This window comes from Sinocyclocheilus anshuiensis, unplaced genomic scaffold, assembly GCF_001515605.1.
Source record: "Sinocyclocheilus anshuiensis isolate Anshui unplaced genomic scaffold, SAMN03320099.WGS_v1.1 scaffold1039, whole genome shotgun sequence".
In the NCBI taxonomy this organism is placed as follows: domain Eukaryota; kingdom Metazoa; phylum Chordata; class Actinopteri; order Cypriniformes; family Cyprinidae; genus Sinocyclocheilus; species Sinocyclocheilus anshuiensis.
This window is the reverse complement of record NW_015547675.1, coordinates 375,183-402,224: the sequence shown is the minus strand read 5'-3', so window position 1 is coordinate 402,224 and position 27,042 is coordinate 375,183. Positions and strand designations below refer to the sequence as shown.

At 37.1% G+C, this 27,042-nt stretch overlaps 1 protein-coding gene across 1 annotated transcript in view; it reads right to left on the bottom strand.

Annotated features, from left to right (window-relative positions):
* Positions 1-654: 654 nt before the first annotated feature.
* Positions 655-27,042, bottom strand: part of ube2o (ubiquitin conjugating enzyme E2 O) — a 62,137-nt gene continuing 35,749 nt past the window's right edge. The window contains exons 6-20 of the mRNA XM_016505481.1: positions 26,409-26,552; positions 26,126-26,235; positions 13,301-13,451; positions 10,169-10,265; positions 9,628-9,970; positions 7,530-7,684; positions 7,193-7,305; positions 6,993-7,115; positions 6,599-6,688; positions 6,223-6,493; positions 5,254-5,727; positions 4,767-4,903; positions 4,424-4,627; positions 3,340-3,397; positions 655-2,926 (exon numbers count right to left, since the gene is read on the bottom strand). Coding sequence (XP_016360967.1) covers positions 2,178-2,926; positions 3,340-3,397; positions 4,424-4,627; positions 4,767-4,903; positions 5,254-5,727; positions 6,223-6,493; positions 6,599-6,688; positions 6,993-7,115; positions 7,193-7,305; positions 7,530-7,684; positions 9,628-9,970; positions 10,169-10,265; positions 13,301-13,451; positions 26,126-26,235; positions 26,409-26,552 — 3,219 coding nt within the window. The 3' untranslated portion in view covers positions 655-2,177. The remainder of the gene's footprint in view (positions 2,927-3,339; positions 3,398-4,423; positions 4,628-4,766; positions 4,904-5,253; positions 5,728-6,222; positions 6,494-6,598; positions 6,689-6,992; positions 7,116-7,192; positions 7,306-7,529; positions 7,685-9,627; positions 9,971-10,168; positions 10,266-13,300; positions 13,452-26,125; positions 26,236-26,408; positions 26,553-27,042) is intronic.

Genomic DNA, 27,042 nt, shown 5'->3' with positions numbered 1-27,042 from the left:
CAGCCAGAGATTTCTTTTTCTTTTCTATCTTTCAAAAGACGTATACTGAAAAGACATTTTTCTGCAAGTTAGCATTTATTACCTCTACACATCTGCTATCAAGCCCAATAGCCAAACTACAGAGAAAAAAATAAGAAAAATCAGCCAGCTGCTCACAACTCGTTAAGAAACACGATGTGTCTTCAAGCAGAAACAATTGTAATTATGTGCAATCACTTCTATGCAAAACTAAGTAAATTACTAGGGTCTGTTAAATGTAAAAAAGCCTGATGACTCCATATCCATATAAAGCTGGGTGTACTTTTCTCAAGTACTGCATCACAAAGAGCAACAGCACGTAAAAGAGAGTTATCTGAAGGCTGTGCTTTAATTACAGCTGGCCTTATATTGATGTAAACAGAAGAGTGAGGTCTAAACTGCTCATTCTGAAACTAGTCTGCTGCCTCCTAGTGGTCTGGAGTACAACAGCACCAGGATTAATATCAAGCTTCTAAATCACAGCATCTAAATCATGTCACAGAGATACATATGGTGTTGGAAAAAAGTTGGTAGTTGGTTAAATAGTGTCAATCCCCCCAAAAAACATTATATATATATATATATATAGAGAGAGAGAGAGAGAGAGAGAGAGCGAGAGCGAGAGAGAGGGAGAGAGAGAGGCAATTTCAGATAGGCAAATATACAAACAAACCATTTCACAGTTGTCTAAAGAATACGACTTCTTGAATTGTGCTTGTGAAAATAATTAGTAACATTTACACCTCTCCATCATAACTAGTGCGACTGACTGGGCCCCTTAATAGAAAATGACAGGTATAATGCGGTAAATAGGGGAACCTAGGGTCAAGCTTGAAATCAGTTTTAAGGCAACAATGTTGGTCAGAGGAAAGAGTTAGGGATGTGACCAGTCGAACTTATCAGTATTCATACAAGAAACCTTCATGCAAACTCAGCTCAAAACGTCTGAATCCTGGCTGCTAAACCTCTTAAAGTAATTTGTTTAATTAAGACTCTCAGGACCGGTCAAACAGACCCCTAGAAGACTGACCTGCCACATACTAAAGGTCCCATTGTATATTTACACACATGTAAACTGGATTCATGATATGTATGCATTTATGGCAAAAGTGTAAGAAAAGATTTAAATAATGTACTGTACAGAGAACAATAGTTAATGTTGAAAATCTTTCTCTGTTGTGCCTTGGAGGTGGAGGGACAGAGAAAGTGGATGTTAGATTCCAGTTTCTTGAGTCAGATAGTTTAGTGTGTCTGGTTGCTTTGTTATTTTTAAATGTAAACTTGACACTCAACTTTCATGTGATTTCTGTGCAAAACACCAGCAGGAATGATCAGGGTCTGTACAGTATGGATGACTGGGCAGTTGTATCACTTTTACTTTTTTGGATTAAAAAGCAAGTCACCAACACTTTTAAAAGAATGATGATACTGATCAAGACTGAAAAGCAATGCAATGTTAGCCCACTAACATGAAAATATGAACCAGAGAGCAAGCCATGCTGGGAAATATAATTATTTGATTAACCAAGGACAACAATCACACATCTGATCTGAAACTTTTTGGAAAAATTGAAAATAGCATCCTTATTTTTTTCTGCAAATGAACTTCCTTCAACTTGTGCAAACCATTATGTGGTGAGAGTTTGATGATGATCCCATCAAAAAAAAAGTTTCTGTCCTCCCCATAGTAGCAAATGACAATGCCTAAGACCATTTGGAGCATCCCATGGCACAATAAATCCAATCCCTCTAGTACGGTTTATACCCACAAATCTTGAAAAGTCACAACACAACAAAAGCTTCAGTCATGCCTCAATATCTCCTAAAGTCTCACATCCATCTGTTTTGTCCATACTTCCCTGAGAGAGCAGTGTGGCGGAAGGGTGGTTGTCAAGGAAACAAGATAGAAGCATATGAAATTTCAACATTGTTTTAATAGAAACAAATAATGTGTGCTGCCACCCTATGACCAATGAGAGGCAACAAAAAAATGAAGCAACTACAGATGTGTTACAAAGCAATTAACAAAGGCTGCTAGGAACATTAGCGGCCTGATGAGCAGATCCAAGATCCTGGACAAAGGATTAAAGGGTAAAAGTGTAGCTCTTGGGTTGAAAAAAATGGGAGAAAAAAAAGGGGAAAATTACGCTGGAGGGCAATTATTTGTTTTCAGGAATACCAGCAGCTGTGAGAGTAGCTCGATACTGCTGCAAAACTACGCGCATGCTCTTCACAAAGCCTTTGGAAAGAGGGAAGAGTGGGAATCCAATATCTGGATAGCCACTGCGCTCCGGAAGGAAGCTGCGATAGCTCTTTCTCCGTTTCTTTGGTCTTACAACCGGCTGAGACTCCTGATACGGTTTTACACTTTGTTGTGATGTCACAAAACCCAACACCTCTTCAGAACCTTCTGGTATTTCTGATCCTGCACCACCCACAACTGAACTATCATACTCAGAATTCTGGCTCAGGTCCCGCTGCCCATCTGAACCAGGAGGCCCACTAGGCCCCACTGTGGAGGGACTGAGACCAGAGTCCTCGAGCTCCTCTTCACTTCGCACATCCTGCTTGCTTGGGCTGCTGTAGGCCAGAGCTGACGGGATCTCTTCCAGAGGTTCTCCATGGAGGCTGCTTACACCACAACGTAAAGCACGGTCAGTCACTGCCTCATCCAACTCTAGCCAGGACTCCAGCCGACGGACCAGTCGCCAGCCGCTGCAGGCAAAGTGCTCACAGATCTCCTGCTGAAAGACCTCCACAGCCTGCTGAAGAAGTTGAATCATTGACTGTACCATCTTAATAAGTGCCATCTCATTGTAGCAGCGACTGTTCTCGTAACCCTCCTGAAGGCCTCGGTCACTATCAAAGCCAGCCTCATTATAATATGGCTCGTTGACCAGGATCAGACCTGAAGGGGTGGAGACAAAATATTTACACAACAGTGCATTTGTTACTGCAGAGTTTCACGCAGTGCTCTTAATAAAACTGTTTTTAATTCAGTTATCTTTTGAGGCTGCTTATTTGTCACCTATGGTATCGATTTAGTATCAATAATGAGGTATTAAATTCTGGTATCATACCGAAGCCAAAATTGTGGTATCAAGTTCTGCCTACTGCCTTAAAGCAATCTGCCCTTTTCACAGAATTTTGCAGATGCTCATCGAACTTTAATTTTCAGAATATATACTGTATTTAAATTTTTTTGTCCATTATAACCCCAGTTATTACAGTACAATAATAACTGTGCTGACTGGGTTCCAAAAAAGTAGCACTAACAAGTAGACACTAACAAGGGCATAATAGGAGTAGTTTTTAATTAACCTTGTATAGAGATAAGCACTTGCAGCAGACTGGATTTGCTTGTCCATCTTTCAGTACCCTGTGAAAGGAAACATTACAAAAATCACACTTCAACATTGACCTATATTCAAACAATGCAATGGAGGGTATCTAGTGCTAAAGTTAAGTTGTGCTTTTTTTTCATTAATACTAATAACAGAGTGGTCACTGAAAAATTTCATATAGATCTTTTGAAGAATACTAAACACTAAGCTGTGTGCGAAACCGCTCCCTATCCCCTATGTAGTGCACTAATTTACTGAAGTGGTATTCGTTAATCACCTGTATGTGGCGTATTCATTCTAATGTAAAATTAACGGTCACCTGAGGGCGGTCTACGAACATTGTCATTGTATCTGAGCACAAAACGCTGCTAGGGAGAGTTTCAAGACACTAAAAATACTAAGTACATAAAATGTATGTGTTATACAGTATGTTTGTGTAATGTGTTTATTTTTGTTGCCAATATTTTAATAGTATGTAATTATTACAAACATATTAAGCATTACAAAACAAGTTAGGCCTAATAATATACCATCGATGAAACCACAAAGCTGGTGCGGAGGTATGTATAATTACAATATAAAGTCATTGCGAGTGTTATTCTTATTAATACTATTTTCTAAAATAAGGTACATGTAATATAAATGTACATATGTGACGAATGTTTCTGTGACAGCTCCAGCTCTCTCGCACGCAGTGTATACGTCAGCGTCTGAATTCGCTCACTTCATTTTGTTCACTCCTTTCTGATATAGTGCACTAAACTGCCATACACTATATAGGGATTAGTGAATGAGTAAATGAGTGAGTGATTTCGGACACAGCTATACAGTAGCCTAGCTGGTACAGTAGCAAAGAATGGTCTATTTCATTCCAGTGGTCAGAGAGAATTTAACAGACATGTAAAAATAATTTAGGATATGACCCCATGAAATGACAAAAAGTAAAGTCATCCAACATAGTAACAATGAAGAATGATCAAAGGAAATGCAAAAAGGTGGCTAGTTCAAAACCACCAGGAGTATATTATCCAGAAATTAGATCAGAGACTAGGTCAGCTTACCTTTCCAATCCAGGTGCCAAGAAGACTGACACAAACCTTCCCATTGTCATAGAGGTTTGGGTTAAGTCGCCCGCTGCACTGAGAGAGGTAACGGAAGAGAGGAGGAACAGCAGGATATATATTAGGAAGCTGGATATCAAAAAGGAAGAGTCCGTCCTCATAGGGAGTGCGGTTAGGGCCCTTAATGAGAGCTGAGAAAAGGTCCTGAAGAGAAAAACAAGAGGAAAGGTTAATTGAAGAAACAAATCATATTTCACATTTTTTGTTTTTCATACATTGCAAAATAAACCAAATACAACAACCAAATATGTTCATAAAAAGATTGTGTGCAAGGGACACTTACCATTCTGTCCTCAAAAGTCTTCACCATGATGCCATCAGGCAGAGAGGTGGCCAGCAGGGCCATTTCTTTCCTTACAGTGCTAAAGAACTTCTTTGCCTCTGCTGGCTGGAACTCCATTTTTTTAAACGAGTGGGTGTCTATGGTGAGAAACAGAGGTCATTTTAGAGAGCGTCTGGAATGAAACTCAGACAAGATTTCCTGTAGCTCAAACAGCAGTGCATGGCACTGATAGCTCTGATTAAAATGTAAATGTGTACCTTCAATACTATGCAAGTCGTTTTGAGTAAAAACGTCTGCTAAATGCATAAATGTATGATGTGATATTTGAAAACGTACTGATTTTTGTTCATATTTAAATTCGAACACACTATTATCATTATAAATCACTATATATTTTTCATATGAGAAGGTACTACATATGCAGAAGCAAGTCGATAATTGTAAATGTTATTTGTTCATAAAATAAAAGATTTGCTGGTGTCTGTACCTGGTGCCCATTCCAAAACAGAAAACACTTCCCCTTTAGCACTGGTGAAGGTGACACCCGGTTTGCCTCCACTCTGCTGACACAAAACTGGCGTGTCACTAGGCCACTCAGAACGCACAGGCGTCTGTGGTTCAGCTAGCACTGGCGCCGTCACTTTTTCCTCCTCAATGGCAGCCTCCATTTTATCTTCTTCTACAATGGCCACATTGTCTAGAGTTTTCTTCAGGTTCTCCTGAAGTTTCTTAATGTCATCCAAAAAGCGTTTTTCTTTCGTGGGTTTGGCATCGGCGGGGGTTGTGGCAGCACTTGTGGCTGATGGTTCGGCAGTGGGAGAGGTCGGTGATCCGGTCCAGAGCTGCTCAACAGTCATGTTCTTTAAACTTTCCAAAATTTTCAGGGCTTCTTTAAGCTCACGGAAGCCACGTGGCGGAGTCTCTTTACTGGGTTTCTCTTCAGGTGCAGCTCCACCTCCACCTGAGCAAGCAAAAATAATAAAAATAATTGCTACAATGTGTTCACTGTTCCCTAACCAATGAGCAGAGGATATCTACAGTTGATAAAATTCTGTATTTAGTGTTGTCTGTCTTTGATGTTGCAGAGATGTCCATGGGCATCACTAGTAGGGGGAAAGGTGGGAACAGAGTACATGGGGCCCAGAGCTTCCCTTCAATTTCAAAAAAATTTACAAAAAAAACAATTTTACATTTCGGGTGAACTCTGTGCAGTATTCTGGTGGTGCACAATAACTACTGGTAAATTTGACAAACATTTATACTCTTTACAGTCTGGAGTCTCACTTAAAATGGATAAATACTCTGTGAGGTCTATATTGCTGGGCAATTCTGGACGTTTGGCATCTATCCATTTTGTTTCTTTTGTAATGTGAATGTGATGTGTTTAATGTCAATGCACCAAAGAGAACATTTTATCCGATATTAATTCTGCAATATAACTAAGAGAATTCAATACCTCCAGGAAGTTCAGGAGTGGGGACAGCTCCTGGTGAGTCTGTAGTCGTGGAGGCATGCACGCCATGGGTTTTGCCATCAGCAGTGGCACCTGTAATGGGGGAGGAGTCTGGGATGGTTTCCCCAGCACCTGGTTCCTCTTCCACTTGCCCATTATCTGTCTCCCAGCTATCACTCTCATCTTCCCATTCTTCAGATGAGGCACCACTACTGCTGCCCTCTGCAGAGTCATAATATGTTTCTTCAATCTCAGACTCGACATTATACAAGTGCTGAGAGAGAAAGAATAAATAAGTGTTAGCTCTAAGGTCTATAGGTGGATGTGTGCTTTTACAGTAGCAAGATCATTACATCAGTTTGAGTAAACTGGTGCATACCTGTGGCAGGACAATTGTCTTAGAATTATCAGCCCACACAACCTCCACTTTACTGCTCAGATCCACCCTGCACACTTGGCCAACAGATCTCTACATTACAGTTGAGGCAAAAGGAGAATGAAAACCAAAGAACACAAAAATTGCAAATAACAAGGTAGAACTATCTAACTACCTTTAGAGGCACCAAGACATATTGTCCACATAAAAAATTGCACTTGAATAAAATTTACTATGAGATTCAGAGATATCAAACTCTAGGCAAAACTCACAGAGGAGTCAGGAGTTACATTTTAAACTACATAATCAGAGTCACTTCATATAAACACACACTGACAATGTGGTAAGCCAGGAAATGTTCTCTTAAATTTTCCTAAATGCAAAACAATTTTTGTACCTCATTTTCACAGTCCTCTGTGTCAGAGTTGCCAATCCTTATGACAATATCCGTTGTGTGGAAATGGAAATCTGGATGATCAGCAATGTCATAAACACTAACGTCCTCCTCTTCCCCAATCACCTACATATACAAGATTATTTGTTAAATAATATGAAAACAGACAATCCCAAACACCTCAACGCTAAAAACAAAAATACCTCAACATCGTCGCCTGCAGCATTCAGTTTGACCCACTTGACTACACAGGTTCTGGCCTTATGGTCACCTGACTGAATCACTCCATAGATGCCTGGATCCTGAAAAGCCTGGGCTGCAGGAACCACAATCAAAGTTTATTTCAAGTGAGTAAAAAGCAATCACTTGTTGTGACTAAAAGATCTAATTGCCAAGTCAATTGTAAACAACCTAATAAGGACTGCTCCACTAAGGAGCATGTTTTTTTTGCATGTTTCATGCCAATAAGGGCATGAAACATGCAAATCAAAAGCCATATTGAAAATTGCACAATTGTGTTAAAAAAAAAAGAGAACATACATCGTTTGTCTACAACGTAGTCTCCAGGGCAGAACTCATGGTTGTCCAGGTGCTGGATAGGGATCAGGTCATTGGAGCGGATCCCTGTCTCTAATCTACCATCCTTCCACATTACATCTGCAGAAGTTACAGTGGAGACAACCTCAACTGCCACCCTATGCACAAACAGACAAACCATTTGAGAGTCTATTTAATTGCTGTCTTATTTCATTTGACAGAAATATGATATGAAATATTCTGAACTTTTAGATGGGTCTTGTCATAATATCTGATCATCTTATTTTTTATGGCCTTTAACAGTTAACAGGTATATGATGTCTTTATTATTACTATTAAAAATGGAGTGTCATTTGTGGTATTTTCTTAATATGATGCAAATTTGCCTCTCTCCCAGTGAGCTGGAAAGAAAATGACAGATACTACAAATGCATATCAAGAACATTTTCAAAAGGACAAGGAGATATAACATCACACGTCTCCTGAGTCATTCTCCATACTATGAAAGACAGGTGAATCCATATAGAGCTTAGCAAGGTTTCATTATATCGTCCCTAGTCTCACTGCATACACATCAAAATGTTAATTGCATCGACAACAAAACGACATGCTCAATACAGGCTGGGAATCGTAACAATTTTGGAGAGATCCTAATTTTAAGAATTTTGGTTGTAATCCAACTTAATGATTTGATTAATCATGCTTAACTGCACATTATAACTGTACATTTATTAGTAAATTTATTACCAAAAGTAAATGGCCTGCAGTTCAGGGAGTGACTTTTAGATAGCTCGCCTGTGACTCATTTTGACTAATTCATTAAAAAGACATGGTTCATAAAAGTCATATGTAGTGCAAACTGGACCAATATTTTTTTCCCCCCATTTTACTATTGCAAGCTTAGCCTTACTCTCTCTTCACATTAATTTACTTTCAGATTATTTTACTACGGTGTTCTACTCAAAATGTTGAAAGAACAGACATTTTATACATGTCTCCTGCATGAGCAGCATGGTTGTGTTGGGTGTTCACACTGGCAATGTCTCTTCTGTGCAACAGATTTGCATCTCATAAATATTTCCTTTAATAATGACAATAAAATACAGAATGGTTTGGGAGGGGTGATATTTAAAACACAATAGTAAATAACTTACCTAGAACCCCAATCTAGTGCTAGCTGCTTCAATTTTCTGCATTCAGCATTCAAATGTTATTCAATGTTTTCCCTTGTTTTTTCTAATCTCCTGATGCTTTAGTTTTTTGCACATAGCAGAGTTCAGAATGGGTTATTTGTAATGTTTGTGGTGCCACACCTATTTATCCTTTTACTGCTTTGTCTGGGAACCCTTTTAAAGGTGCAACACCACATGGCTTACACTACTAGTGTAATTTGTTAATATGGGCATCGAAATAAAAAAAATAAAAAAACACACTACTCATGCCCTGCTCATGCAGTATGTGTGAAACAGGCCATATAACCCTAACCAGAATCGAAGTTCATTCAAATCTATTATTCAGAATTGTTTGTCAATTTGCAACCATATTAATCAATTCTGTGAGATGTTTATATACATTTACATTTAGTCATTTAGCAGACGCTTTATCCAAAGCGACTTACAAATGAGGACAATGGAAGCAATCAAAATCAACAAGAGAGCAATGATATGCAAGTGCTATAACAAGTCTCAGTTAGCTTAATGCAGTACACGTAGCAAGGTTTTTTTTTGTTGATTATATAATAAAAAGAAAATAGCTTAGAATAGAAAAAGAATTTTTTTTAAAGAAAACAAGCAGTTAGTAAATGAATATAGTGCAAGTCTAAAAGGGGCATGTTTTTTTTTTTTAAAGAATAGTATTAGATTTGAGAGTAATAGAGTTAGAGGGTCAAATAAAGATGGAAGAAATGTGTTTTTAGCCGATTCTTGAAGATGGCTAAGGACTCAGCTGCTCTGATTGAGTTGGGCAGGTCATTCCACCAGGAATATTATATAATATCATGGGTAATTCTGCAGGTATTGCACTATGATACACAACACAGCTGGTTTAGATTTTCATTTCGAACTCAGAAATCAATGAAACATTTGTTTGTGGATTCTTTCACCTGTCTCCTGGTTTAAACTCGCGTGAAAACTTCGTTCTCTTCTTCTTGTGCTTTCTCTTTAGGTTGCGTATAGAGAGGGGGATGCTCTTTTTTCGGGTTGGGCCACTCTGCAGTGAGGCTGTTGAGCTGGCAGAGGAAGTGACAGAACTGGTATCATCTGTATCATCCCCTGGCTCCTCATCTGACTCTTGTTCCCCCAAATGGGCACATTGTCCCTGAAGAACATCCAGTGGCTCTTTTCCCTCCTCTAGAGCATCCTGGCATGGAACAGCACCATTGTTGGGGTAGCATGGAACAGAATTATCATCAGGACAGTCCTGTTCCTGCACTGATCTCTTTTCACCTGGAGAATAAGACATGGTTCAAACAATTTGACAATTTCTTAGCATCTAAAAAGGTAAACATAGACCGAAATATCCAAAAAGTTGCATAATCAGATACCTATTCAAACAGCACAGTGAAACAACAGTTATGTGGACCATGCTGACTATTGACAATTCAGCTCAGTTTGTGGTTAACACGATAATGACAAGTGCAGTACCTTCCATGCCATCCATTTTCTCTGTTGAATTGTTACTCTGTGTGTCTGCATTTTCTGTAATTTTCTTTCCCACTTCCTTTTTAAACATTCTTTTTAACTGAAAATGAACAAATAATAATGATCAAAAAGCAAGAAAAACAATTTCTTTCCATTTAGAAAACTAGTTAGTTTTGACTAACACCAGGTTAGTCATATTTTAACTAACTGATTAAACTATTCGCATGTTTTAATTAAATAGAAATTGTTTCAAGTTTTCAAGTAATAATTAAAGATGGATATGCAGTCCATAAAAAGATAAATTACAAGCAATAACATAACAGAACAAAGATACAAATGAAGTAAACAGTGTAGGGATGTTCATTTTAACCGTTTAACCGACGGTAAGAATTCTGACCGATTAATACAATCAGTTAAACGGTTTAAAAAGTAATTTAATTATTTATTTTTTCAGTAATTTATAAAAATATTTAAAACGGTTTGCTGCATGGTTAAAATACACTACGCGTATAAAAAAAATTGTTTTTAGGGAAAAAAGAACATAAGTCGCATATTAAGTCACATTTTATTATTTAATTCAGAAATAGGCCTAATGCCAACGCGAAATGTTTACAAACATTATAATAAACACTGTAAACATAGCTAGGCTATTTTAGTTCCCCTCACTCCACAACAAATCCTTTCAATTAACAGTATTTAGAAAAGAACAAGAATTAAAAATATAAAAGCTATAGCAATATAAATGACAAGCCAAAACGAATTAATTTTGGTTAAAACTAAACTGAAACCAACGTTGGGTCTCTCATTCCACACAAAATGTTTCCGTATTCGCGATGTATTTGAATGGCAAATTATTATTTATTATGTACTTCACTCACGTTCCAATATCCACGTAAAACAAAATGTTTTGCATAACATCACGGCGGTACAGTGATAACGCTTAACCTTAACGGCTTAACAGATTTTACTACATAGTTTTTTTACTACATAGTTTTTTTCCATATGGTTGACTGACTGTATTTTATTATGATAATGAACAGACTGCATTGTCAAGGTAGCAATGCGTAACTGTGTGTGCATGCGGCGCCGGCGCAATCACTTGAATTCTTTTCCTTCTAACAGTTCCTTCTAAAGATAATCAGAATTGTAAAAGGTTTGCCTTTATTTGTGTACATTCACAATAAAAACAAATCTTTGTGCTTTTGTAAAATAAGCCTAAAGAAAAATAGGATGCCGCTTTTCTAATTTAATTCAATTCTAATTTAAAATAATCTTGTCGGTTAACGGTTAACAATCGGTTAACGAGCGTCGGTTGTCGGTTAGGAAAAATAACCGAAATGAACATCACTAAAACAGTGTTTAAAATTTTCAACCGCATCATCTACTGAAGAAACCTTCATCAGAAAAAAGCTTTATAATTTACAACGAAGTAAACATTAATACAGATTCAGTGTTGACATTCAGTTTAACAGAAAATTAATTTTACTGTTCTTCTGTTCATTTTTGATTGTAGAGGCCTTAATTAAAGCTACTTATGTTGTTCAACTAGCAATAGTATTCTCATTTTCTTGTCCATACTCTTTTTAGATTAATATTAAAAATTAATAATAATAAAAAAAGAGCTGTAGATCTATTAGTCTGCATTTACACTGCAAGCTCTAAACCACAGAAAAACAGGTACTCTTTACTACCAATACTGTAAGTATCAACTTCTCTGTGCAGCGGTATTGATACTTTAGACATTTATGTCTTCTAACAACAAAAAATTTGTTTTTCAAAAAAACAAACCAGATATGGCCAAATCAACTGTACCTTTCGAACAACAGGGTCCTCAGGATGAGCAGATGCCCCATCTGGCCCCTCACAGGTGATCCGTGTAGTTTCACTCTTGGCAGGAAACACATACAAGGCTCTCTCTCCAAGCTGCCTTTGAGTATGATCAAAGTAGCCAAGTCGCTTCACCCTGAACATAAGAGAAAATCAAGAGAAAACTAATCATTTGATTGTAACATGAATGAGTTAACCTAGAGAAATAAGCAACAACTTGTCTGAGTGCTGTCTATTAGATTAAGTAAATTATACTTTAAAGCACTCAGTTTCCTGTGCACTTGAGCATTGAGGTGTGCTACAAAAAGGGTTGTCAAACCAGGGCTTGAAAAATTTCGAAATCCCTGGTAGCCCTTCGGGCAGGCATTCTTCAGATTTTGGTAGCCCAAAATGAATTTAATTAGCCCAAATAAAAAAACATTGGCTGAACTTCTCTGCAGACAAACCAGCATGATCAAAAACTTCCATGATTGTATTTTTCTTCAAATAACGAGTCAAGAGAGCAGGGGTGCAACGGATCACAAAACTCACAGTACGGATCATATTAACGATTTTAAGTCACAGATCGGATAATTTTCCAGATGAGCAAAATGTAAAATTCTTTATTATTCAAAGAACACTTATTATTTAAAGAAAACTTTAAGTACTTCTTTGATACCACAGCAAAAACTAGTAGCATAACCACAGGTGCCAATTTATGTTTCTGCCAGTGGGTGGCCAACCTGCATAACACCCTTCTAATTTAATTCAATTCTAATTTAAAATAATCTTGTCGGTTAACGGTTAACAATCGGTTAACGAGCGTCGGTTGTCGGTTAGGAAAAATAACCGAAATGAACATCACTAAAACAGTGTTTAAAATTTTCAACCGCATCATCTACTGAAGAAACCTTCATCAGAAAAAAGCTTTATAATTTACAACGAAGTAAACATTAATACAGATTCAGTGTTGACATTCAGTTTAACAGAAAATTAATTTTACTGTTCTTCTGTTCATTTTTGATTGTAGAGGCCTTAATTAAAGCTACTTATGTTGTTCAACTAGCAATAGTATTCTCATTTTCTTGTCCATACTCTTTTTAGATTAATATTAAAAATTAATAATAATAAAAAAAGAGCTGTAGATCTATTAGTCTGCATTTACACTGCAAGCTCTAAACCACAGAAAAACAGGTACTCTTTACTACCAATACTGTAAGTATCAACTTCTCTGTGCAGCGGTATTGATACTTTAGACATTTATGTCTTCTAACAACAAAAAATTTGTTTTTCAAAAAAACAAACCAGATATGGCCAAATCAACTGTACCTTTCGAACAACAGGGTCCTCAGGATGAGCAGATGCCCCATCTGGCCCCTCACAGGTGATCCGTGTAGTTTCACTCTTGGCAGGAAACACATACAAGGCTCTCTCTCCAAGCTGCCTTTGAGTATGATCAAAGTAGCCAAGTCGCTTCACCCTGAACATAAGAGAAAATCAAGAGAAAACTAATCATTTGATTGTAACATGAATGAGTTAACCTAGAGAAATAAGCAACAACTTGTCTGAGTGCTGTCTATTAGATTAAGTAAATTATACTTTAAAGCACTCAGTTTCCTGTGCACTTGAGCATTGAGGTGTGCTACAAAAAGGGTTGTCAAACCAGGGCTTGAAAAATTTCGAAATCCCTGGTAGCCCTTCGGGCAGGCATTCTTCAGATTTTGGTAGCCCAAAATGAATTTAATTAGCCCAAATAAAAAAACATTGGCTGAACTTCTCTGCAGACAAACCAGCATGATCAAAAACTTCCATGATTGTATTTTTCTTCAAATAACGAGTCAAGAGAGCAGGGGTGCAACGGATCACAAAACTCACAGTACGGATCATATTAACGATTTTAAGTCACAGATCGGATAATTTTCCAGATGAGCAAAATGTAAAATTCTTTATTATTCAAAGAACACTTATTATTTAAAGAAAACTTTAAGTACTTCTTTGATACCACAGCAAAAACTAGTAGCATAACCACAGGTGCCAATTTATGTTTCTGCCAGTGGGTGGCCAACCTGCATAACACCCAACCCCCTCACCCCATGTTAATAAAGTTAACATTAGCCAGCCTTGTATCATGTTTATTATTTATCATAGCTGTTGAAACCAGAGATTCACATCAGAGTCCATTCAGCATGCTTCTGTTTTTTAAATAAAACCAAATAATCCACACATAAGATGAAATCAACAAATGCACAAGTATATTGGATGAAGCCCATGTACATTAACTATAGATGTTTACTGTACATAGAGATTTTCACGGAGGAAATGAACAAATATCCTGCTCATTATATTCCTACTGCCATATAAAACTCCATGTGATCGCCTAAATATGAGCTACTGATAATGAAAGCTGCCCAAACACAAGTTTTATACAGGCCCATTTTTATACACAAAAAGCACTCCCTTTATAATCACAAAAAAGCTGCAACCCCTCTTTAGTTTATCACAGTCTTACGAAGTTTTGTTATAATGACAGGATTCACAAGCATAACTCAGCACTGAACAAAAACATGAATATGCACTGGATAGTTTGCACCCACGGATCGGCGCCTATTAACATAACTGATAAAAGTCAAACATTTGTAAAGACAAGTGAACCATCAGTAATAAAATAAGAACAAATAAACAAATTACAAGCACAGATAAATAAAATAGAACAAAGTTACAAATAAAATAAGATATAATATATATTAAATATAGATTAATCTTTGTTAAAGTTGTGTTTTGTTGCTTTGATTACCATTAAGGACAATGACAGCAGCAGGTATTTACAGTTGGTATAGAAAAGAATCACCCAGCTTTAAGAGGGGGTGATCCTTTTTCCAACTCAGTGATTATGGTTTTTTATTATTTTCTGACATGTTGGTGTCATATCTTTCACTTGGATGTTATAATTTGCAGTCTTCGTTTCTATGGAGGGCCAAATTACTCAAAATTAAATCATTAAAGCTGCAGTCCGTAAGTTTTGCCTCTTTGTCGCCATCTCTGTTTGAAAACCTGGAATTGCAGCTGTGTGCGGAATTATCTAGCTTGCGGGGGTTGTGAGTCGGCACGGCTCCAGCACGGATGAATCTAATGTTCTGAAGAGTATATGTGGCAGTCAGTCACCGCACCGGTGTGGATATTTACTGTACTTCGCAATCAAAGATTAGCCTACATATTGGAATATGACGCAAATAAGCATATTCACCGTATATTGCCATCTGAACAAGTAAGTAACAAGTCTGCCACGTTTGTTCTGACCAACTGAGGAAAAAAGCATTACCATAAATCTTGATACCAATGGTGATTAAATCTAAAGATCGGTTAGCTCATATCACATCAAACTAGGGATGTCACTGATTAATCGATGATCGATTAATTGTCGATAAGAGACGCAATCGATTAAAGCTATCGATGGTCAATTAAGTCGTTTAATTTTGGGCTGCGTGCGGCTCATGCGCAAAACACGTGCGCACGGCTGTGAGTGACGGTGACGTTATATAAGTGCATCATCATTCATTCATAATGTACAAATGAAGCTTATTGTGCTTGAATTATTGGTGCGTGTTGCCGTTGTAATGTTTCATTAAAGCTGCAGTCTGTAGGTTTTACCTCTTTGCCGCCATCTCTGTTTGAAACCTGCAACTGCAGTTATTTGCAGAATTATTTTAATTACGTGGTGCACCGGCACGGCTCCAGAGCGGATGAATCTAATGTTTTTAAGGGAGTATGTGTGGCTGTCAGACACCGCACTGGTTTGGACACTGTACTTAGGAATCATTCTAGCCTTTGGAGTATGACCCAAATAAGAATTTTCACCTGTTATTGTCATCTGAACGAGTAAGTAACAAGTCTGCCACTTTTGTTCTGACCAACTGAGGGGAAAAAAGCATTACAATAAATTGCGCTAACAATCGGTTAGCTCATATCACATCAAACCGTGCAAATTATTTTTGTTATACTTTGTTCTCAAAAAACATCAGCATTGCGTGACTATGTGTGTGTATTAGCATTACATGTAGATTTCAGTTTCTGTACAGTCATTACCATTGTCGTACCATTCGAATCTTCTTTCAACACAAAAAGCAAATGATTCTTCCTTAGAACGGGAAGTTTGTGTAATCCCACGTAGGCTATCTGTAATCAGATGCACATTTAAAACTAGAATATAATCTAATTTCAATCACTTAGGCTACATGTTTCATAAACACATAATCTTTTATGGATTACAATCCGCCATCAAAATGATACATTTAATTATTCTGGCTGCTGTGAGAAAAGGCTATAAACGATCCGCCACCTGCAGGATCCTCACATGCGATAGCCTAGTAGCCAGGACAACTTCTTTATGTTTTACAGACGTGACGTAATGTTGCAGTGCCATGCTCGAATTTCCCGCGAAAACCTATCCGTACCACTCAAATTAGAAAACATTATTATAAGCTAACCATTGTGAATCGGGCTAAAGTAAGGCGATAGTTTTGAACACTGGCTGGTTATATACTTGCTCAAGTATTGATTTTGGATCATTTTTAACCAAAAAAAGTTACAGACTGCAGCTTTAAATAAATGTTGAAATATATAAATAAATCAATAGATGTATAATTAAATAATTAAATGCATAAAAAAATTATTTATTTATTTACTCCACATTTCATTTTCAGGGTTATGGCTGTCGGCATGTCACTCAACAATAGTGGGCGTCAACTTTCAAACTGGATTTCTTTGGTCTTTCTAGTTTAGGCGCCTTTTTCTTGTTTTCGCATCATGAGCTATGGCCACATGAGTCAATAAAATAAACACTACAGAGCATTCATTAGACACTACAGAGAAATGGATAACACCGCATCCAGAACATACAGAAAAAAGTATATTGTATTGAGTAAACAATTTTGCAATTCTGTAAAAAAGTATAGTAATGGCAACTGAGTAAGGTGAATATATTGTATAGGCCTACTGTATGTACTGCAAGAATAGTATTGTGCTGAATATTGAATAGTACTGAATTTTTGTATATATTCAGCACTTGGATACTGCAAAAATACTGCAGTCCAACTACAAAGGCCAAAAAGGTCAAATAAAACTCTAAATAAACAGCATGTTAGAGTACACTCAAATACTGTAAGTTGTAAAATCAGGGTCAATGAGAGATTCATTCTGTCTCAGCATCATGTCTTTGTGCTTGAGTCCGGCCTGAGGACTTTGTCCACATAACAAGTAATGCTGTCTTTTTTGCTAGACAAAGAGAAAAAACCCTCTAGTCTGACAGATCAATCCTTGATAACACTCTCTAAGCCTTACTCTTTTTCTCCTCATCCTCTTCCTCCTCATCCTCCACTTCTTACATGTACTCTTCCTCCTCTCCTTCTCAGATTGTTTCAATCTGTTGTTCGTATCATCATTCAGTCACCTGTGCACTCTGAACTGGCTCATATTTTGTACAGTTGGTTTGATCACATCATTAGAAACAAGTGTGAACAATTTTGAATCGTTGTGTGTAAACGATGATAACTGTGCTTTAGTTGTGTTTAACTTTTGCCGCTTGTGTTTAGCATTTTCCAGCACAAATGCATCACAGTGTGTGTTTAAGTGAATGAGAATGTGTTTAGAGTTTTGCAAAGAGTGCATGAGATTTGCAAATAGGGCCTAACTGCCTGAACGTGTTTAAGGTTTAGCAGAAAGAGTGCTTTATTTGACAAATTGGTTTAAGCTAGTGAGAATTTGGTTCAGAGATTGCGGTTTAGTGTTTTAGCAATTCAGAAAAACTGTAATAAATCATAGGCTACTATTTACAGACAAGCAGAATAGCCCAGAATATTAAAGTAATTAATGTGCTAAATTGCACGCAAGTAGTTATAACATAGACTTTGTGTCAGATTGATGATTTATGACCTGATTTATGACCCCGTCAGCGTTGATTGACAGGTTGTCATATGTCAAATGTGTACATGGTCAGATTTATGATCTGATTTATGGCTATATGACCCCTCTGTCACCCTGACTGCCATGTCACCGGGGTCCTGTCACCCCTGACTGACATGACAGTGGGGTGTGTAAATCAAAAAGATCAAACCGGTGATGTATTTATGACTGGATTTATGATGTTTTTATCTCTCACCTGTGCCATGGGGTTTTATGGCATTCCTTCCTGACCTGTTGCTCACTTCCAGTCTGGAGGTGTTTGGGTTCTTCCTGATTGTGGAAAAAATGACTAAGCAAAGGGATCAATGTTTTGTTTGATCAGTACGGTATATGCTAATGCTAGACACCAACAGTGTGGCTACCGACCCGTCTACATCCACCTCTGAATAAGGAGGTTGTCTGGACACATGCCTCCCATGTTTGTGTTTTAGGTCAACACCTTTGGTGGCTTGGTATCTAGACACCAGAGCCCAAAGCTTCTCCCCTATCTGTTTCCTACCGTGATGTAGTCGGTGTCCAATATAATGCTTTAATATGATTGTTAATGGGAATGTGCTTTGTTTGGAGGTTGAAAGAGATCCAAACACGTGTCCCTGTCAAACCCCTAAACAGTTCAGTTCTGCTTGATCTATAGGCTAAACGTTGATAGCTAAGACATCACTGTTTTGTTTGCAACAATACTGAAACGCTTTGTCAATACGAATGTACAAAATATTTATCATGCCAGTAAAGCACCTCATGCAAAAAAAAACAACTGAAAACTGAAACATAGAATTAAAGAATTCACCAAGACCATATTTCTATATGCGTCTGAAAAATGTTATGTCCGGGCATGTTCTTTCTACGTCATCTGTATGTGTGTATGCTAACACCTCTGTAGGATCAGTACAACCTAATCTGTAGGTTGAATAGATAAACTAGAGAAGATAGAAGATAGAGAAGGAGTCTTAAGTTAAAAATTATTCAACCCTGCCCACCGTCCCTATCCATTTCCTTCTAACAGTGAAGGTGTCTAACTGACAGTGGATGCAAGTATCCTCTATGTGCTTGTGTTAATGGCTTTACAACATCCACCAGTCTTGCAGACCAAGACTTCTTACTGTCCTCGTAACTATACACAACTTTGTAGCCTTTCTGGCCATAACACTGTAGCAAAATTAGACCAAAAGGGAAAAAAAATATTAATCATGATCAATTAAACTATTTGGATTGAGTAACTGGTATGATGATTAGGATGTTAAGACTTGATTAACTACACTAAACACACACACACTGGTTTCCATGTTTTATGGGACATTCCATAGACGTAATGGTTTTTATACAGTACAAACTGTATTTTCCATCACCCTACACCAACCTTACACATAAACCTACCCCTTACAGGAAACTTGTTACAGAAAATATGTGCATTTTAAGATTTTCAAAAAACTTCATTCTGTATGATTTGTAAGCTTGTTTCCTCATGGGGACAAAAAAAATGTCCCCACAAGGTCAAGGATTTTGGCCAAATGTCCCCACAAGGTCAAGGATTATAACATATATTTCACCAAACCTAAAGGGCTGAAAAATAGGTTTAGCATCAGCCCACATTTCAGCTGTTAGCCAGAAAATGCAAGTGAGCTGAGATTTCATTACTGAGATAATCTTCTTTGGCTATCTTTTTTTTTTTAGATAGCCAAATCCCGTACACACTTCTGCATTTCGTAATTCAATGATTTTTAGTCAATTTGTTTTGTGCAAAGATAATTCCTATGTAAAGATTGTTTGATTTTTTTTCTATAACCTTTACAAAGTGTGGAACATCATAGTTCTCAAATGTGTTTGCATTACATCTAACAAATATGACAGAAATGGAGAAGCAAAATATCTTTAGCACATGCACACATTGTAGATGCTTACGTACACCAGAGATGTTGCTTTATTTGAGTCAAAGAAGATGGCGATAGTAACTGATAACATTCTTTAATGTTTAATGTCATTGTGTTGAAAAAGATTCTGTGGATAAACCTCAGGGGAAATAATTTGAAATGGATGTTTGTCAAAATAATAAAAAGTTCAGTCAAATGTTTAAAAATGTCCTTAAATGAATAGGTATGTGCTCGTCATGCTCTCTATCCCATGCAAGGATTAGCATGAACTTGCGGAGGAGTCTTAAAACAAATACAGCACGAAAGGTTATGGATGAAATGTATCTATACTCTTTACAAGAGCGTTTACAAGAGCATAACTTTAACATGCTCAAACTTTAAAGAATGTGTTTTCAGTTGTAATAGTTTTAAGGGTAAAACAGCTGGACTTAATTTTTGTGTTGATGCTTCATGTGATCGCACTTTGTGAACAGACACAAAGTTGCACTAAAATAAATATCTCAAAGAGAAAAACTGTAACTTAATTTCTTAATTTTAATTTATTCCTATTATGATGACAAAGAGATGTCTTCACCTAAAAACATACACAGTCCAACAAACAAATTGTGAACGGCCATCCGAAATCTTGATAATATGACTAAATCTAGTGGTGTAAGAGAAAAATTTGAGTAATGTACAAAACATTGTGATTCTTAGATGTGCCATGTCCCTGGCGGAAATCTGTTGGCATGCAAAAAACACTCAAATGTTTTAGCACAGCTATTTATACACATAGTACTGTATAAGAACTGTATATTGTGTCACTTGCATAGAAAATCCATTACCAGTTTATCAGGGTCAAAAGGAAATGATGATAATAGTTGAAACATCCTTAGCTTGTACATCTCTTTCATGTTGAAAATCACAGATTCTGGTGCGTTTAATCTTTTAACGAATCATTTAAAAATTACCTACAAAACAGTCAAATAGTCAAAGTGTATGTTTTCTGTTCTAGGTAAGAAAATGTACACAAAGTGTTAAAGGCCAGGTAAATAATTTGAAACATAGGTCTGTCAAATGAGAAAAGTTCAGTCATACATTTAAAAAGTTTTCTGAAGTAAAAATTATTTGTTTGTCACAAACACATCCAAAGAGTTTTCTACTCATGTGAGAAAAGCACTTGGGTACATTAATGATCTAAAGAAACAATGCTGATCATCAGGATATTTTAAAGAAATTAAAGACAATAGAGACAGTGTGCCTTGCTTTAGTGACACACAATGTGTTTAACCTTTTAAACCGGTTTAAAATTGTAGGTGTAATTATTTTACTGAGAAGTCTTAAGCGAAATGTATATTTGTTCTTTTACAGTACACATACTATCTCCAGGCTAGATTAAAATGAAAACATTTCTTAAATAACAACAAAAAGTAAAAACAACATAAGATTTTGCTCATACTTAAAATTGAGTATACTCAGATTTGTGTGTATGTGTGTGTGTGTGGTTCAGGTATACCCTACGTTATGGGACAAAGATGGCAATATCCAAAATCCTTGACCTTGTGGGGACATTTTTTTTGTCCACATGAGGAAACAAGCTTATAAATCATACAGAATTAAGTTTTTTGAAAATCTTAAAATGCACATATTTTCTGTAACAAGTTTCCTGTAAGGGGTAGGTTTATGTGTAAGGTGATGTAGGGTGATGGAAAACACAGTTTGTACTGTATAAAAACCATTACGTCTACGCAATGTCCCATAAAACATGGAAACCCAGTGTGTGTGTGTGTGTGTGTGTGAGAGAGAGCCCGAAGAATCAGCCAAAGTGTTGATTCATTGTCTAAAGCAGGGCTTATTTTAAATGTTGGGGCTTATTTAAAATTTGTTTGTCTTGTCACATCATGTTATGTACTTTGATTTCTTTTAAACAATATTGTTCAGCACAATGGTCAATCATTGTTGTTTTGTTGTGCTTTATAAATAAAATGAACTGAACTGAACTAAAGCATGATTCTGTGCACATAATATGAGGTGGATGTTGTAAAGCCATTAACACAAGCACATAGAGGATACTCGCATCCACTGTCAGTTAGACACCTTCACTGTTAGAAGGAAATGGATAGGGACGGTGGGCAGGGTAGTTGAATCATTTTTAACTTACGACTCCTTCTCATAAGTTTATCTATTCAACCTACAGATAAGGTTGTTCTGATCCTACAGAGGTGTTAGCATACACACATAGAGATGACGTAGAAAGAACATGCCCGGACATAACATATTTTTCAGACGCATATAGAAATATGGTCTTGGTGAATTCTTTAATTCTATGTTTCAGTTTTCAGTTTTTTTTTTTTTGCATGAGGTGCTTTATTGGCATGATAAATATTTTGTACATTCGTATTGCCAAAGCGTTTCAGTATTGTTGCAAACAAAACAGTGATGTCTTAGCTATCAACATTTAGCCTATAGATCAAGCAGAACTGAACCGTTTAGGGGTTTGACAGGGACAAGTGTTTGGATCTCTTTCAACCCCCAAACAAAGCACATTCCCATTAACAATCATATTAAAACATTATATTGGACACCGACTACATCACGGTAGGAAACAGATAGGGGAGAAGCTTTGGGCTCTGGTGTCTAGATACCAAGCCACCAAAGGTGTTGACCTAAAACACAAACATGGGAGGCATGTGTCCAGACAACCTCCTTATTCAGAGGTGGATGTAGACGGGTCGGTAGCCACACTGTTGGTGTCTAGCATTAGCATATACCTTACTGATCAAACAAAACATTGATCCCTTTGCTTAGCCATTTTTTCCACAATCAGGAAGAACCCAAACACCTCCAGACTGGAAGTGAGCAACAGGTCAGGAAGGAATGCCATAAAACCCCATGGCACAGGTGAGAGATAAAAACCATCATAAATCCAGTCATAAATACATCAAAAGTCAGATCTAACATCCGGTTTGATCTTTTTGATTTACACACTCCACTGTCATGGCAGTCAGGGTGACAGAGGGGTCATATAGCCATAAATCAGACCATGTACACATTTGACATATGACAACCTGTCAATCAACGCTGACAGGGGGTCATAAATCAGGTCATAAATCATCAATTTGACACAAAGTCTATGTTATAACTACTCATGTGTTTTGTCCTCCTTTGAAAACCATTAGGCCTATAAAGAAAATGCTGAACGTGCCAAATTCGGTATATTTATTGATACAATTTGTTAATAAAGTATAGGTTACTAGGTACAGGTAAGCAGATGAGAATGAACGCAACATGCTGAATTGCATGTTAAAAGTTTTCCTCCCACAGGCTTAATGGAAGAAGCTAGTGGTATAAAAAAGGCCAAATTCGATATACACCTTATTAATGTTGCATACTATATTGCCTACTGGGAAGCAGATGTGACCGGAATATGAAGACTTAGAAACACGTGCAAATGATCAACAATGATCCGGTTCACACCTACAAGCAAGTGAACAATGCGAATCAAGGAATGATTTTTATATGCAGCCCCAGCTGTTACAGGCAATGTATGAACAGCCCCTAAACCCATTACAAAATCTATTTGAGATGCAAAATCTCACGTTAAGTGTTTTCCTCTCATAGAAAACTATTATTTGAAAATGCTTAATGTGTTAAGACAGTAATTAAAATACCAAGCAAAGCATAGGTATACCTTACTAAAAAATCATGCTATTAGTGACAAGCCGAAGAGCCCAGAATATGAACACAACGCACAATTTAACGTTAAGCGATTTCCTCCCATAGAAAACTCTAAACACCGCCCTGTTTATACACATCTGCCATACACACACATATAGCCACCGGAGATATATGTATACATGAAGCTTTATTTATAAAAGGAAATCCATCTACATATATCTTCGGTGAATAAGCGTTTTCTCAGGACTGTACTTTATACTCATTTATATGCTCAGCTGCCACTGACTTTTCACAGTTTGTATCAGCTACCAGTTTGAGGTAATGTTTGAACTGTAAAAGCTATATTTGAAAAACATTATACATGTAGTAATTTATAACGTCTGCTATGCTCAGCTGTTACTTTCCACGGCCGCGGTCGCTGCTGGCAGACTTGCGCACGGGACTTCATTTCACAGTGGCTGATCAGCTGCTGACCAGTTACATAATTCGTGGTATGTAGCCTGCTGTAAAAACAACTTTTTATGCAAATAATTTATAAACATTTACTCTATGCTCAGCTGCTGTTCTTTGTGAATGCTGTGCTTCGTATCAGCTCATTATATAATCAAACACTTAACGTGAAATTTTGCGAGTTGCGTTCATATTCTGGGCTCTTCAGCTTGTCCGTATAGTAGGCTATGCTAAGGTGTATGCTGAGTTTCATATTTTAATATCACTGTCTTAATGCATAAGCGTTTTCAAATAATGTTTTTTATGGGAGGAAAATGCTTAATGTGAGACTTTGCGCGTTGCGTTCATATTCCGGTCATATCTGCTTGCCTGTATATAGTTTGCAACATACACAATGTTTATACTGAATTTGGCCTTTTTACAACACTGTTTTCTATAAAGCCACGTTTGTTTATTTATATGGGGGAAAAGCTTAACGTGCAATTCAGCATGTTGCGTTCATATTGTTGGCTCATCTGCTGTACATAGTATATATTTTATTAATAAACTGTATACCGCATTTGGGCTTTTTATATCACTGTCTTTGTCCATTAAGCCACATTAAGCGTTTGAGTGCTTAATGCGCTTAACGTGCAATGTATTGCTTACATATTCTGGGCTATTCTGCTTGTCTGTAAATATGCTTTATTAATAAGGTGTGTACTGAATTTGGACCTTCAATGTTACTGTTTTAGTAGGCTACATTACATTAAGCGTTTGTATAACAGTCCGCGGCCACACCCCTGCACCAGTGGTACAGCCCACAGTGCAAATTGCAAGGAAAAAAACATCTCCTGGATATTTTCTACTTGTATTAAACTTATGTCATGGTCAACATTTTGATTGACAACTTCATCCGCAAAAGTCAACAACAGATCTTTTACTATAGGCCTACCATGCTCAGCCATAGCTCGTTATGAGAGAACAAGAAAAAGGCGCCTAAACTAGAAAGACCAAAGAAATCCAGTTTCAAAGGTGTCACCCACTATTGTTGAGTGACGTGCCGACAACCGTAACCCTGAAAATGAAATGTGGAGGCAATAAATAAATAGTTATTTATTTATTTATTTATGCATTTAATTAGTTAATTATGCATTTAACGATTTATTTATATAGTTCAGCATTTATTTAATGATTTAATTTTGAGTAATTTGGCCCTCCATACATTTCAGGCTGCAAAGCAACAAAATTTGTTTATTTTAAAGGGGGAGTGATTCTTTCCTTTACCCACTGTATAGAGTGCTGTCCCTTTAAAACCTGATGCACAGATCCAATATAAATGCACCTGACACACAGATCCAATATATCTCGTAAACCCGTAAGACCTTCGTTCATCTTCAGAACACAAATTAAAATCAGTGGTTCATCCGCAATTATACAAAGCTACGAGAATACTTTTTGTGTGCAAAAGAAAGAAAAAAAAACGACTTTATTCAACAATTCGTCTCCTCCGCGTCACCCTGTAGCGTCATTTTGGAGAGTATCAGCTGGACGTAAACAACGTATGCTGTTCTGTGTCCGCTGCGTCACACCGGATATGCTGTTTTCATTCAGGTCAAATCACAACAACGTAGGAAACAGATCCGGTGTGACTCAGTTGTATTGCTGTCTATGCAGGGTCAGACAGCTCTCAGATTCCATCAAAAATATCTTAATTTGTGTTCCGAAGATGAACAAAGGTCTTACGGGTTTGAAACGACATGAGGGTGAGTAATTAATGACAGAATTTTCATTTTTGGGTGAACTAACCCTTTAAAACACTTGAGTGTTTAAACTGGCAAGACTTAGAAACACGTGCAAATGATCAACTATGATCCGGTTCACACCTACAAGCAAGTGAACAATGCAAATCAAGGAATGATTTTTATATGCAGCCCCCGCTGTTACAGGCAATGTATGAACAGCCCCTAAACCCATTACTCAACTGACTTATATTATACTTATAATTTCAATATGGAAATGAAAAAATACATACAAACATTGCCTGGAATTCTGTGAGCTTTTTAACAGATTTTACTCTACTGCCCTCTAAGCACTTTTAGGTTCCCAGATTGGATTACTGTCTTATCTATCTTTGTACCAATCTTTTTTGGCATCTGAATAATTTGATTTTAATTTTTAATCAATTGACAGTCTTAGTTATAAATAATCAAAATGATAAACTGTAGAAAGCTGATTTTACCTGCAAAGATTCTCCTGTGTGATGGTTGATGGTGGTGGGAAGACACTGTCTGACCCCTTTGGAGAGTAACTTTTCGTAATCCACGTCACTTTTAGCTCCACTACCTGAACCTGTAATTAAACATATTTCATGTACGAGACATATACAACTAGAAACTTAAATTATTAAAACATGTTAAGACATTTAGCAAAAGCTTAGTTTGGTTTAGTTATTTGCTCTAGTTACAACATATTCCCAATTACAGAACTCTTGTTTAAGTTGGAGAGTCAAACTGTCATCTTACCTCCTCCACAACAACTCTGAACTTGCTTTTCTTACTGAGAACTGGCTTCACACCATACAGCCATTGCACATTAGCAAAAACCTTTGATGGCCCGATCAAAACCTGACCGGGATAGAACCCATAGGCATCATCAAAGAACAAACCCTGGAGTAAAAGGCAAAGTAACATTTCAAACTGAGACATATTCAACAAGCTGTGTGAAACAACTGCATAATCAGTGACAAAAATCTAATATGACTTTATACACAATTTTATATCAAACAATTAATATTACTACATAGTTTAGGGCTGCAACTTACGATTATTTTGATAAATGATTAATCTGCCTACTATTTCTTTGATTAATCAGATAAATTCCAAACATTATTAAATATTAAAAATAAAAATAAAAATGTATCCATTATTTAAAATGTTTTGCCACATCCTGCCTAGTCTCGCATAGCCAGACCTTCAGACGGACGAGCAGAAGGTCTGGGAACCTTGGCTGCTTTGAATGGCAAGGACCACCGCCGGCCGCCGCTGTGTGTTTCGTTGTGAAAGCCAAACTACTTTGTTTGGCCTTCCAAAAGAGGACACTATCCGCTTCGTCATGCCTAGAGCTGATCCGTGCTGGTCGCTGAGGAAATACATCAAC